At 39.8% G+C, this 15,914-nt stretch overlaps 1 protein-coding gene across 1 annotated transcript in view; it reads left to right on the forward strand.

Annotated features, from left to right (window-relative positions):
• SSBP4 (single stranded DNA binding protein 4) overlaps positions 1–15,914 on the forward strand; it is a 372,115-nt gene that overhangs the window by 278,925 nt on the left and 77,276 nt on the right. The window contains exon 5 of the mRNA XM_018557491.1: positions 7,669–7,758. Within this exon, the coding sequence (XP_018412993.1) occupies positions 7,669–7,758 (90 nt within the window). The remainder of the gene's footprint in view (positions 1–7,668; positions 7,759–15,914) is intronic.

Genomic DNA, 15,914 nt, shown 5'->3' on the forward strand with positions numbered 1-15,914 from the left:
CACAAACAATAATACACTCCCCGGTACACCTACATTTAAAAAAAAAAAATTCTGCATGGAGAAGGTGCTGAGGCACAATTCCTGGTGATCCAGGGGTTGATTAGTAAGACTCCAGCCGAAAGGATCTGAGTGCTATCAGTGACAGGAGCAACTGTGCGGTCTGCATCCGACAGAGATTCTGACTATGTAGCTCCCGCAAGTCAGGTCTGCGGTCCGTGACAGACTGCATCTATAAAGTCTATCATTTTGATCATGGTGTGTTAGCAGTAATAATATAGAACATATATAATAAATTAACCATGTTCATGTTTATATATGGCAATGACAATTAAATAATGAAAGCACACTAGTTATGGACTTGTGTCAATAAAGGCAGAAACTGTTACTTTCGAATACTGTACATTATTACCATTACATACAGTATATTACATATATAGTATATCACATATAGAATAAAAAGTGTGGTTGCAAAGACCCTTATGATAACTAATGTTTTATTATCCTGTCCATTAAAAGGGTCCTTAGGTCCACTTATATTTTGGTTCCAGAACTCACTATTAGGACCATTCATAGTGCCTATTTTAAATCTGAACTCCAGGCAAACAACTAAATACACAGATGAAATACACATTAGGGATCTGTTTTACCTGCCAAATGATTTTAATTTCTGTCTATCTAGTCCTGAAATTAACACCGATCTGCCATACAGCACAACCCTGTCTGGCAGGGAAGGAGACTTGATTTTTCCTCTGCTGCAGCTTCACTTTCACATACAGGTCTCCACCTCATCCCCAGCCTGTGACTGGACAGTGAAAGGAGAAGCAGCAAATAGATAAACAGTCACTTTGCTCTCACCAAGCATGTCCACTATTAACACATGATTACTGTAGAATAGCTGTCTGACTCATTGTGCTGAATCTTCCTCTCCCAGTCTGAACTCTACTGTACAGCAAGAGGCTGAGGCCAGTTCGAATTCAGGTACCAACACTGCTTACATTTTATAAATACAGTTAAAGACTCATTAATGAACACAGAGCTGCCGTCATTTGTGCCTTTATTATCTGCCTGGAGTTTGGCTTTAAACAGCAGTAGTTATTCCTTTATTTTCCTAGCTAAAATCTGTATAGATGGGACACTAGATAAATAATTTGCCAGCTACCCTCCTGTTATCCCTTATAATATGATACTGTTAAGAGCTAGCTTTTTCACACGTGCAGATATGTTATACTGTATGTAGCTTTGTGCCGGTGAACTTACTGTTTCAATGATTATAAATAGTCACTGCTGCATTACTGCTATGCTATCATAGAAACTAAGCAAAAACTCAAATTCATTTTAGGTTATTATTGTGATATTCTGCAGAATACAAATAGCCTTGCTGAAAATGATAAATGTACACAACATTGGCATATTTCATTTAGGGCTTGGTAATTAGTACTTTAATGTTTGGTGCTTGAGAAATCATGCATATCCACTTGAAGTGCTGCCACGGTCATTCATGGCACAATGCATTTAAGCTAATGCTGTCCACCCCATAAAGACTAGTCACTCACAAAGAGAATTCTATGATGGAATTTGACTACTGTTTTAACTTTCAACCCAACCATGAAGGTGATTGAGAAATCTAATTGGCTTTCCTCTTTTCTCTCCCAGTCCTTCTATATTGCATTGAATACACTATTGTACCCATCACTCAGTTTGCTTTGTGGTCATGTGTGCCCAAACACTTTTCAATCCACACTCCCTGTCCCGATCTACACCAGTGCGGCATTGACTTATCAGTTTGGGGAACTGTTACGTACCTTATTGGAGACCGGATATGAGAGGAGGCTTCCCTTGCACCTTGTGTCCTGGGGGACTCTGGGGATGGGAACAGAGACCAGAAGGATAACAGGTGGCAGGAGTGCCGGTGGTGTTGGGCACCATGCAAGCCGTAATCCGATGGGACGAGCCCAGTCAAATCCAAGCGGGCAATCGAGGTACAAAAGGGTCAGGCAAAAGAGCAGTCAAGCAAACATTTCCGAGGTCAAGGCAGGCAGCAATCAAGGGTCGTCAAGGAATTCCAGGTCACAAAGAGTCAGGCAAGAATAACGGAATCACAGGAACAAGGGATAGCTGACGATAATCCAGCAACATGGTGGTGCTGTGGCTGAGCTTATATAGGGGAAGTGATAGCTGTTATGAGTCACTTCCTGTGCGCCACTATGGCGCGTTTCCGTGCTGGCAGTTGACCGCTTCTGCGCATGCGCGGAATAGCGCGGTCCCAAATAGTATGCGAACGCATGCCTGGCGCATGCGCAGTCAGCAGGGATCCATTGCAGGAACATAATACTTTACACCTAAGATCTTGAGTCTACCCTTGAGTGACTCCAGAAATGGTGGTGCCATGGGGATCCCATCTCTATTAGGATGTGTAGTTGGTTTGTTACTACCCTGTTCTGCACTGTGTGGGGGTTGTATGTTGTAACCTTCCTTTACAGTTAAATTGTTTTCTATGTTCTATCATGTAAAATATAATAAAAAGTTTGTAAAAGAAAGTGATTGGGGATGCAATAAAGCATATTGCTAGAGCCCCAGAATTATTGAAGGTAGACAGACGGTCTGTCATTTTAAACCAGCCATACGAGGGTGGTTGATAGTCATGCACAATTTGACCAGCCCCAGGGCAAGCTCTTGCAAAGCATTCTATTAACATGTGAGCTTAGCTTGGCCAAACTTACTAGTAACATCTATGTAGGCAATAGGGAGACAGAACAGGAAGTTGGAGCTTATCAGCAAGAAAGCAATAGCAATCGGGGTAGGATTTCCTGGCCAACTTACTGTTCCACCTGAAAGCATTTTGGACGTATGCTCATGTGACACCCACAGATATGAGGCCATTTTCCAGTCAGTCTAAAATAGCCTGACCAGGTGACTGTCAATTCACGTGGTACTGGATGGGTACTGCTAGTTGAATAATGTGTCAATAGGTAGATCAATTACTAATTTGATATGTACATTTTCAAACCAAAATATGCCATCTTAAAGAAAATAAACAGTTGGTCCCTGATATATAGGTGACTTGCTCGCAAAACCTTCAAAATGACTTAATGTGTTAAGGTCTAAAAAATAATGACATCATATGCTAAAGATGAACACAAAGGAAGCTTCCTGACATAGACAGGTAACTTAATACAATTGTAAACACTCTTTGATGTTAGCTACCACAAAGTACATCTTTCAAATTTACAGGAGATTTCTGTTTTTTACTGAACTTTTTTTTGCAGTTGTAATTCCTCTCAACAGCTCCTGTTCCCCTTCTGTTCTTCTGCTGGATTGCCCATGAGTGTCAAAAGGTGGCCAGCAAAGACAAATATAAGCCTACACAGATAAACAACATTTTAGTCTATTGAGTTGTCAACTTTCTACTGGGCTTAAACCACATCACGTCCTTAGCTAATATCTTAGCAGTGGCCCTATCTGGGCCCATCAATGCCCCTGGCTAGTACACTGTAACGCACACCTATTTATTATACTTTACTTTCCTTAAAGTGTAGCTAAACCAAAAATATAAAATAGTGCAGCCTACTAGTCATTATATGTGATGGCTGTTTTTCTTTATTCGCTGTACTGTATTTAGTGAGAAGCAGCATTATCACCTTGCCCTCTACTCATCTCCATTACATTGGGGGGGGGCGGGTTCCTGTATTACACATAGGTGTACTTGGTAGAACTAATAACATTGTTTGAGATTTCAGTGCAGTATTTTTTTCACATATGCATATGCCCTGTGGTTGGACAGTGACATGCTCATCTAATCTGCCCCTCTGCTCCCTCGTTAGATCACCATGGCTTTTTGCACTTCAGCATACCTGACTGGCACTTTGTATTAATGATTACAGACCTGCATTCATTTTTGCCTTTTATGTCTGCCCAGAGTTTAGCTTTATGTATCAATAGCAGGTAAATCAGAGCTAAGTGGCTAATGCTAACTTAACAACAACAAATAAATCCTTCTCTGTCTGTGCTGAGGTGCTATTTATAATGGCTTGAAACAAAAATGGTAAACAAAGTATAATTTTCGAAGTAAAATCGCTACAAGAAGCAAGAACGTCTCCCACTAAGGGAGTTGCAGAGTATTAAATGATAGTACTTGCTGTTCAGGGAATGTGGTTTCCGTGCCAGGTTTGATAAATGGTTGTAAGTCGGTTGTTGTCATAGGAACCGGACACAACTTTGGTTAAACACTTCCGCCCTTCAGTATTTAGGATAGTGACAAACATTTTCCCCTGGAGAGGATGTCTTCAGCTGAAAGATATGCTTAAATAAAATATCCTGCCTTTCTGTGCTGTAACCTTTGAGTTACCGGAATTCCCCTATTAAATATAATGATCTTTGGTTTTACTGCAGTGTTTGTATGGATGTTGTTAGTGTAAAAAAACTCTGCACCTTGGAACGCCTGAGATTAGAGTTGGAGCTAATAGACACAGCAGATACCACAATAGAATCATGTTTTGTCCAAGAAAAGCCGCACTCAATGCTTCCTCCAAATAAATCCAAATGTTATTTTAATCCATGAAACAGCATACACCTTCCAAAGCTCCCCAGAACGAAAGAAACTCTCTCCTTACATGTTTCACCCACAGGACTTAATCATAGGAAAGAGTCTTTCACCTTCATGCGCCCAAGAAATAGAAACCAGCCCCTCTCCCACCTGATTATGACCAGAATCACTTTATTCGATTCTTTAAAAAATTTTGTTCACTAGTCTTAACCCTAAATTTATAATCTAGTGTAATGTAGGTAAGTGTAGGGCTCAATGAACGAGCAGGCTCAATGAGCAAGCAGTGCTTTCAGTTTGGAATGAGAAGCTGCACAAGTCATGGATCAAATGCTGGTGGGATGGCAACCATTATAATAACTGGCAGAGCTGTCATACTTTGTCGAAATAAAAATGTGTACCTCCCTAACTTCAGAGACGATAAAGAGACACCTCATAGTACAAAGTACATAAGCAAAGGACACACCTCCCACCACACCTCCAGTGATGGAGATCACAAAGAACTAATTTGCAAAGTGACTGGTTAAACCCACAAGGGTTTACCATTTATTTTCCTTTATACTGGTCATTTAAAATGACAAATGCAAGAATTTAGAGGTTAAATAAAAGTGCAATAAAAGGTATACACTGCCTGGCTAAAAAAAAGTCACCCCCTGGATTTAGCTAAGCAAATAGTTCAGAGATAATAGGCCTAGGTTCAGCAACATTATGTGGCCAAAACATGAGGTCAGCTGCCTACCTGAATATACTGAATGACCAGGTTTTTCCATCAATGGATTTTTTTCTTCCCTGATGGCACAGGCATATTCCAAGAGTGGTTAAGGGTGCATGAGATGTCATTTTCACACATTTGGCCACCACAGAGTCCAGACCTTAACCCCATTGATAATCTTTGGGATGTGCTGGAGAAGACTTTACGCAGTGGTCTGACTATCCCATCATCACTACAAGATCTTGGTGAAACATTAATGCAACTCTGGATGGAAATAAATGTTGCATATGCTTATCGAAGCCACGGCAATGTGTGCTGTAATCAAAGCTAAAAGTGGTTCAACAAAATATTAGAGTGTGTGAAGCATTTATTTTGCAAACTCATGTTACTCCAGCTTCGCTCAATGTAAGTGTCCATATCTGATATCCAGAGGGCCCCTGGGAATGCTTACAAATCACTGTAGTACTGCGTGTAACATACGGTGATAGCCATTATCTTCTGGCTTCAATTTTCCACCCTGCACAACGAGCACAGGGATTTGCTCAGCAATGCCACCATTAAGAGAACACCTTTTATTTTATTTTTTTGAATGAATGAATGAATATAAGGCATTGTATTTGATTGGTCGAGGGTGGGATTGTGATGTCATCTACCGCTCCTTGTCCAATCAGGGAAAACCTTGTATTGAACAAGGCGTTCTCTGAATGGTGGCATTGCAGAGCGAGTGACTGTTTGTACTAAGTGTGCAGAGGGGAAGCCGCTGGAGCCACAGTCGGAAGATTATGGCTATCACAGTATTTGACGCTGCTACTACAATACACACCAATCACTACTACAGTGATTTCCAGTGGTTCCTCTGGCTATCTGTATGTTCCACAGACTACTACAGAAATGTTCAAGCATTCCTAGCGGCCCTCTGGATATCAGATATGATTACCTACAATGAGCGAAGCTGGACCAATATAAGCTTATTTCCTGGAGTTCTGCTTTAAAGTAAACATAACTTCACTTTATTTACAAAGCTAAGTACACATACACTTTGCTAACTGAACAGCCTCTATGCCTAGTATATCAACCCTAGTGTGTTTCAACAGTATTATTGTCAGATCTTTGAGAAACCTGAGGAAGTAGCTTTGTGTTGGCGGGAAAGCCCTCTGTTTTGAAAGGAGGAGCGGTCTTCGTATAGGAGACGGTTACACTTGTAGCTGTGTCTATTAACATAAAAAGTCTTTACCAAGAATTGTACAAAAAGATTCTTGAAAGACAGTTGAAACAGCAGTGCCTGCCATCGTAAAGTGTAAACTGATGGGTACTATGTTGGATGCATTTTTATTTTGTTTATTGTAGATGTTACATGTAGTTACATATGAATATAGGTTTTTTTTTCTCAAATATCTTGATATTTGATTCTATATATTAAAAAGAAGCATTCTGATCATTTTAAAGTCACTAACAGTGTCACAGATTACACATGCCTTCTAGTATTACAAACATTACAAATGCTAAGAAGGTGGGGTTTCCTCTACTGTACTTGTTTGTTCAATAATGAGTATGAAATGAAGAAATGTTTCTTACTAAATAAAGTTCTTTAAATGAGTCAAGCTCAAGTAGTTTATTTATACGTACTATTATGTTTTGCGGGGCTAGAAAAGTTGGAGCAAAGTGCAAATTTTGGCTATAGCAGCCTTTCTCAACCAGGCTGCCGTGGAACCCAGGGGGTGCCTTCTGCCTTCCTCAGGGGTGCTTTGAAATTTTCACACAACATCATGCCACTGATGTAAAAAAGGGGGACTCTGATGTGAAGGGGGACTCTTATGTAATAGGTGGCACTCTGGTTGTGTTCTTGTGGGGTCCCCCCTTGAAATTCATACCAGACCCCTATCTGGGATAAGGGACTAGTATGGATTTTTGAGGGACTCCATGTCATTTTTTACATTTACGGCTTTTACATTTTAGATTGGGGTGCCCTTAAGATTTTGTTTTCTTTTTAAGTGTGCCATGGCTGAAAAAAGGTTGAGAAATGCTGGCCTATAGCAACCAGGTATTATGTAAGAAAAATAGATTTAATTTGTTGCCACTGGAAAAAGTTATACTGCAGTTTTCATAAACCATCAATTGTGACTGTGTCAACGGGCTTTGGGCTTGTTCTAATAGGTTGCGTTTGACATCAGTTTTAGATGCTTCTGAGATCATTCAGATTGCATTGACAGGGGCATTTTGACATGTAGGTGACCTCCTCCTGAGCTGTAATTTACCTACTTCAAGTGGATATTGCATTGTAATAGACTTGTATGAAAATGCAAAACCCATGTGACATGAACAAAAGCCCATCAACACATGCCCATATAAGTGTTACATTTTGTGTTATTTTTAGATTGTGGTAATATTAATATATACTGTTTACTTATCATTGCAGAGTGCAGCAGCAGCTCCCAGTCCAGTTATGGGTAACATGCCACCAAATGATGGAATTCCAGGTGGACCCATGCCTCCAGGGTTCTTTCAGGTACTACTTTAACAATTCCTATACTCAAATCTCTATATGTTACCTGTGAAAGATGGGTGATTAACTCACAACAAAGCAACTTTAAGACTTTTGAAAGCAATTTGAAGATTGGGAAAAAAATTTGAGTTGTTGCCAATATTAACCAATCAATTTCCTTGTCTATTTTTCTTAGAGAATATATATATGAAATCTGATTAGTCACTATGGTCAACAACTCAGTTTTGTTTCCATGTTCTTTTCTTTGAATGTTATAAATAGGTTTTATTTACTATATACAAAAGAAATTACTAAAGTAGCTTTTTCATTTTTATCAACACTTACATTCCAAATATCTTGGGGTTTACTAATTTAAAGTAAAATCATTAACTATATTCTCATGTCAGATTTACCATGTTATTTTAATGATAATACTTTATGATCCTACAATGAGTGGTCTAGTGCAGGCACTTACTGTTATAGGGTGAAAACTCCCTTTCTCTGTGTCCGAGTTGTTCTGCTGCAGTACCACTCTCCCCCACCAATTCCTCTATGAGTGCCGCCAAGTGGCCCCATGGGAGGCAAAACCCTGATTGTAACCCAGTCACATGCTTTCCTAAATGGAGACTACAAGCATGTTCCATTGTTGCCACCATCAGGAAACCTGCCCAGAGAGATGACTTTCAGCAGTTGCTAGAGTGTGTACTGTATGTGGACAAGAAGTGTCTGCAGAGAGGCTGCTAAAGATTCTGTGCTAATATGCAAAAAATTATGAAACAAAGCTTAAAATAGAATAATTTTTTTTAAAGCCTGTTGTTTGTGGTGTACAGTACTTTAGCAAATTAAATGTTTTTCAATTAAAGCTTATTGTACATTAAAGTCTCTAAAACAGTTGTCTCTAAACTGGTGCTCCCATTGGAAGAGTTCTCTGTACATCCATTTTTGGTGACAACCGTAAAAGTTTAGGTTTCCCATCACTTTCTGTCTCAGTGACAATAGTCAGGAGGACAAACAGGGAGGGTAAATCTCCCTAGTGAGTTAACAGACAGTAATAGAAATCTGACAAAAGTATTGATCTTCCTCTACTAAAGGCTAAAACAGGCCCTAGATACTAAAGGTTTCCTGTGACTGATCAAAAAAATGCCATGTTTCTGCTAGAAGTAGCAATCCGTTAGAAGTATTAGTATTGCACGTGTTGTGTAAGGATCTCAAGTTAGACCATTTCACTGAAATATGTATTATTTTGTAATTGTAGTTTTGTTGTAAATCCAGTTGAATTGCTGCTATCCTGAATTGTCTAATGATTAGTGAAGGTAAATGTTAAAGCCATCCTTGCTGGCTTCACCTGGAGGTGTTGCTATAAATACATTCACCAAAGTGATTCCTTTTCTTTACCCTGCTCAGCCTATAAACAGATGATTGACAGGTGCCACTAACCAATTGCTTGTTTATTGCAAGTAAAACCTTCTCAGTGCATCTCACAAGCTTATCTTCATAGAGACTCTCTGGCTGCTGCATTAGACTTTGTGCCAGCAATGAATCTCTGCAAAATATAACTGGCTAATATTGCAAGGGAATAGCTGCAGCAAAGCTGGCTTTTACTTATTGTAAAATGTACATCAATTACAAATGGTTTGTACTTATTGTTCAACTGCCAGTAATGTCGAAACAATGTAAATCAATTATATTTGTATATCTATTAAACAATAAAATATTAGCCACATACGTATCACTGACAAAAATTTAAATATAGTAGATATTTTCGAGTCACATAAATATTTGGTATAATTACATTTGTGACATCCCCTAATCAATATGCTTACCATCCTTTTTGGTACCATTATATCTAAAAAATGGGGAGAAACCGAATATCTTGATTCAGAAACAGAAAAGCATAATGAAAGAAACACACACGCTGCTACCAGAGGCGGTAAACCATCATTCGTATTCTGATTTTTTTTTTATTATTATAGCCGTTGAGTGCACACAAGAAAAAAAACATTTTCTAATTATCCTTCTTCCTTCATATGTATTTTTTAAATGTCAAAGCACGTTGTCCTTGCTCCAGAATTTCAGCACTGCATGCTCTCTGCAGGAGACCTGTATACCATCAGTACAGAGGCTAAGCGTTAATTATTATTAGTATTTATTTTTGGGGGGTTAGGTGTGTATAAAGCCGGTAATACATGTGACAATTTTTTGTCATTTTCAATCATTTTTTATCCACCAGGAATCATACTTACACTCAAAAGTAATTGTCAGAAACAATATACCACCCACAATTTTGATTGACCACCAGAATGCATTCTATTGTCAGGTTAAAAGTGGGAAATAAATTAACACCTTCAATACAATTTACTGAAAGAGCGAACTGACAATGGAAAAACACTACAGCAATTTAATGAAAAATGATTGGTTTTGTCCACCAGGTTCGATCTGGGCAATTTCTATCCCACATTCTTGAGATCAATCAAAGGCAATCTATCAATTTGCCTCAAGTATGGGCAACTTTAGGCTAAGAGGTTCCATGTTTTAAGAGTAAAGTTTGGGGGCTACTTTTAAAGGGATGTATAAAGTCAATAACAGACTGCAAGGAGAAGAACCCCGCTATTACGAACCTGGTCTGGGAGACTGGATGGTTGAGGAGGCTTCCCTTGCACCTCGTGTCTAAAAGCCTTTGAGGATGGTGACAGAGGCCAGGCAGACACCGAGTGGCACGAGTGCCAGTAGTTATGAAACCGTGCAAGTAGAAGGGTAATCCAGAATTCAAAGTCGAGGCAAGCCGAGGTCAAAATCCAGGAGGTCAGTTGCAGTACCGAAGGAAGAGGCAGAAGAATAATCAAAACAGTCCAGGGTCAAAAAGGCAGGTGGCAGTCAAGGCAGGTAGTGGAGGCAGGAACGGGTCAAAATCCAGGCAACGGCAATCTAATATTCAAGACAGGAAACAGGAGACACAACACAGACAGGAGCTGATAAGACAATCCAGCAAGTAAGTGACAGGCTGGCTTGGTTTAAATAGGGAAGTGAACTAATCAATTATGTCACTTCCTGTGCGCCTTTGGCACATTTTTCTTAGAACACGCTCCATCTGCGCATCACTTCCTGTGCGCCTTTGGCACATTTTTCTTAGAACACGCTCCATCTGCGCATCACTTCCTGTGCGCCATCCTGCGCGTCTTTCTGTGGGAAGTGGTCGTTGTGCGCATGCGTGTATTCTTCTGCCTAGCGGTACTTGGCGCATGCGTGGAACCGGCATGGTGCTGACACCCGCGATTCAGGTAAGTTGGGGGATGGGAGGTTTCGATGTGACCATGTTTTATGTTACACCCTGAACATGAAACATGGTCTGAAAGGTAAACTTAGCCTTAGAGGTTAGGTGTTAGAGCTTCCTTTAGAGGTTAGGTATAATGTTTGGGGGTACTTTGCTTATGATGAATATCGCATGACTGGCCAAGAGGTCCTACATGGCCTTAAAGCACTTGTACTTATTGTGATGTAATTACTTTAAATAGATACTTGGACAATTGATTACAGATCCATGATGTCCTGGCAACTTGCTCATACCAGTCAACCTGCTGTAGTTGCTACAGCACCCTCCTACTTCAGGCCTTGTCCAGCAACATGTGCATTGGGAGTATTTTGAGTGGCCAGTTGAGTATCTGGTCACCAAAGTAGACTTGGCTTGTCTTGGTTGTCTTGCCTATCTTACTGCACCCATACTGGCAAAAGGAATTTTAGGTAATTTTTTTTATCTAAACCCAGTCACTAACAAAAGTTGTTTTCGGTCATTTTAAATCTGCAGTATTCATTAATAATAACTAGTGATCATACCATGAAGGGCCTCGCCCAGGCATTAACTATTATCTGGGGACAACTGTCTTCCAGCTGTGCTCCTATGTTGTCAACACGTCACATACACCCCTGATATACTACTACTACTACTACTAGTGGCTGTACAGATTGTATGGCATGGTCAATGTTGTCACTATTGGAAAGTCATTGCAAAGCAATGATGTGCAGACAACGCTGGAGGAAGTGCATGTAGACAGGAAGGGACTGAAAGAGACTGAAGGAGAGCAGCAACACTGAGATGCTAAAAAGGGAAAAAAAAAAAGGTGAAAACAGTATTTTATGAAAACATAAACCATGGCAATTGTTTCATCCAGTTAGGGTTTAGATCAGAGTTAAGTGACGTATCTCTGTAAATATTAGTCATAGTTATGTCAAGATCACACTTGCTAATGCTAATGAAGCATGAGGGTGTTAGTAACTTTATTATACTTTCTAAGTTCTTGCTGTATTCTATTTATGGACAGGCTCACATTGTTTAAATGCTGTTTGACAGGCTCCAAGACAGCTGTATTAAGCTGTGTTTTTTTCCCCAGTAAGTGAAGCATTTAAACACTGGCCATGTAGTCTAAATCAAGCAGTGCTAAGCCCTCTTGTATCCCAAAGGGTATATATCAGTGAGCAGGAGACCTCTCCAAACAGGATTATCAGACAGTGCTTGTCTGAGCTTCACAAGCACAGGGACAGAAGGCTTTTAGATAGGAGGAATTTTACGTTGTACTCTCTGCTTATTGCCAATTCATTCTGTTGCTATAACACGCAGAAAGGCTTAATGCGTGCAGATAAAAAAATAAATACTAATTCTAGAATGTTGTACTACTAAATAATTTTTTCACCTCATTTGTCTTATGAGGTTTTTAAACTGTTTTGAAACAACAATCAACCATCAAGCTATATTCTAGAAGGGTTTCCTCTTATGAATATGACAGTGTCCATTTGGCTTAACTACAATGTATAGAATATCATTACAATGAGTCACAAAAGTATCTTTTGCGTTGATATTGCTAATAAATCTGTTGAAGAAGTTCTGGTCACTTGGAAAAATCGATTTGTTAAATGATTACTATCACAGTTTTTTTTGGAATCAAATAACATTTCTTTATCGTTTATTAAGGGACAGAGTAGTTATTCTAATACAACTGGGTTGATGCTGCCTTTGGGAGGAACTGGACACTGGCAAACAAAGCCCTCCTATAATCCCAGCCCTCATATAATGTATAATCCTGCCTCCCACTGTCATGCTCTGCTGTGGAAAACTCTATCTATATTTTGTGTACTATTTTTATTCTATTGGTGCAGACTTGGAGGCCCCTGACCCCGTTGGATCGAAGACTGGGAGGGCTATCTGGAATGTGACCTTCGGGCACTGGGATCTGCAGTGGCGATTTTCAGACTTTAACATACTGTGTTAGTTAGCAACAGAGCACTCTCCAGGTTTAGAGCCATGGCATTACCTTTGGTATGAACCTGTCTATTAAGAATCACTTAGTGAGTAGGTTAATGGATTGGGCGAAGATAAATGGAGTGCCCTACAGGCACAGGGTTCTACCCCTGACACTTTCCAAATCTTAGTGTACTTTGTCAGTTAGCCGCAAAGCTCTTTCCATTTACAGAGCAGTGGCACAGCCTCTGGCGTAAGCCAGTCTTTGATGGCTCACTGTGTAAGTAGGCCTCTAAAAGTGTCAGTTGGGCACTGAACTCTGCAATATGGTGCCTTCCAGACCTGTGTGTACTGTGTCAGCTACAGACTAATTTCTAGTTTCAGAGCAGTACTAAAACCTCTGGTGTTACCCAGTCTGTGTACTTCATATATAAATATTCCTCTTTAAACATTGGCTGCATAGGTATGTGGCATTTGAGTATTGAACTCTACATTATGGTGCCTTCCAGACCTGAATGCACTGTGTTGGTTATCCACCAAGCATTCTCCTATTTGAGAGCAGTGGTGCCGCCTCTCGTGTAACCCGGTCTCTACTGCCTATGTAAGTAGGCTCATATAAAAATTGGCTAGATAGCCTGAATCTCTGTATTCTGTTACATGATCTTATTATGTGTCCTTTGGACATTAGGATCTATATTGTGGCAATTTCCAGATTCTTGTGTTCTGGATTAGTTAGCAGCAAACTTTCCATTTTTCTGAGTCGTGGCGCAACCTTTAGTGTGACCCAGTCTCTTTATAACTTTATAACCTTTTCCATATAATTAAGTTTCTGTGTTTGGATTTACATATCTTATGCATTAAACTCTGCTTTATATCACTTCTCAGTTGCCTGAGCACTGTTTTTAGTGTTTTGCGGAGTACTGCCCAGTTTTAGAGTAGTGGCACAATCTATAGGTGTGATCCAGCCTTTTTTAATACATGTAATGATACGACCAGCAGGCTACAATAGAGAAAACGCGTCACAATCCTAACTAGTGGCGCTTTGATGCTCTTTGAAAACTTCCACCCTTTATCTGAGGTAACTGTTCAGTGTTCATGCTGATGTCATCCATTAGGGACAGTGTTCCCACCCTTTAGCTCAGGAGGAAGCTTTTCCCACAGCTAACACTTTTGAAGCACATTGTGCATCACCTGTTCTCCTGTCTTTTCCCATGCCTGCCTTTAGTGGCCTAGGTCATCTCCAGCTGCTTACGTTTCTCACCTTCTCCTGCTGTCTAGATTTGTGAGTACATCGCCATGCCTCACTCTGAGTCAGTTGCTTACCACTAACTGGAACAACATGTCTCTTACGAGACATTCAGAGCACAGTCCTGCAGCAGGTAACCTCGTCCCACGGTTCCATTTATGTTTTGGGGAACAATCCACCGATGTCTGAAAACCCTACAGTTTCTATCTGGCCTTCAATTTACACTAATAATTTTTTTTCAGTTTGTGCAACATTTATAGAAAATTCTGCATGCAGACATTCCAAAGAGCTCTTAGGTATCATCTATGGCAGAACCTAGTTCTACTCTACTGGGTCCTTATCTTCCAAAAGACACATTGGCCCTATCACCATCTCTGACTTTGAATCAGAGCCCTTACAGTCTGCTTCTGTGGAGACTGTAAATCCTCAGAGTTCTGATCACTCTCTGATATAAACATAATTGTTTCCAGTTTAATTGATGCAGTACGCTCTGCTGTGCTTCAAGAGGATCAACCTGTTGTATCAAGTAACAGGTCTTTTTCAGCTACTGCTCACAGAAAGACCTTCTAAACATCCTCTGTTTTAGAACAGCTCCTCTTTGAAGACTGGGAACTTCCTTTACAAAAATGGCTTTCTCTGCATAATGGGCAGAGGTATTTTCCGTTGATAAGGAATTTCTTGACAATTGGTCCCTACCCTTTGTGAATTCTCGAGTTTCTAACCTTAATAGGCATCCCTTTACTTTAGTTGATAAAACCTTTAATTTTAGGGACTACACTAATAAACAGTTGTACACCTTATATAAATCTCAGTTTGAATTACCTGGAGCAACTCGTCTGCCATTTCTGGTAGCAACTCTACTTTCCAATTCCATGTCTCAATAGATCAAATCTTTTAAATTGTGAATTTAAAATATTAAAGGCCAGTAATAAATTTTAAAGATGTGAAGAGAAATCTGTAAGTTTTGCAGTCGTAAATGTAAGAAATCCAACTATCAAAAAGGAATTTTTATCCCAGTTTTGGTATTAGATACATTTTGGCATATAAATAAACCCAACCTTACTTGCCTAGATTCCTCCTAAAAGGAGATAGTTATTCTAATTGTTTAGGATAGACCTATAAAAATTACCATTACCATCTTAGTTGTTAAAAATGCAATACTTGAGTGACTGAACAAGTATGCAGTCTCTGTAATCCAGACTTTTAACCTGCATGCTTGTTCTTGGTCAGTGACTCAATAGGATTAATTTACTAAAGGTAAATAGGTGGTTCACATTGCAAGGAAATTTGCACTTTGCAGGTAGTTTTCACTTAGTTTAGTGAATGAGCGTAGCGCTGCTGACTTCCATCAACCAATCAAGTGAAAGCAAAAATACTGTTTGTTTTTTTCCATGCACATGATTGGGTGTTTTTTTGCAAAGTAAAATTTCACCACATGCACCAATCTAAGGGAAAATTCGCTTGCAAAATGCAAATTCCTTTCAAAGTGAGCAGCCTATTTGCCTTTAGTAAATTGACACTCAATAGGTAGAAAAGCAAGGATGGATATCCAGGGCCGGATTTACTCTCTCTGCTGCCCCAAGGCCAGGTTCCTTAATGCGCCACCCCTACCCGCCATACCTCCACCCATGGAGAATGGCAGACCTGCAGGCTGCATACAATGTCACCGAGATCACTTGTACAAAACAAGCGGTGGCTTCCCCG

Source organism: Nanorana parkeri, unplaced genomic scaffold (assembly GCF_000935625.1).
Source record: "Nanorana parkeri isolate BGI_ZX_2015 unplaced genomic scaffold, ASM93562v1 scaffold286, whole genome shotgun sequence".
NCBI classification, from domain to species: Eukaryota; Metazoa; Chordata; class Amphibia; order Anura; family Dicroglossidae; genus Nanorana; species Nanorana parkeri.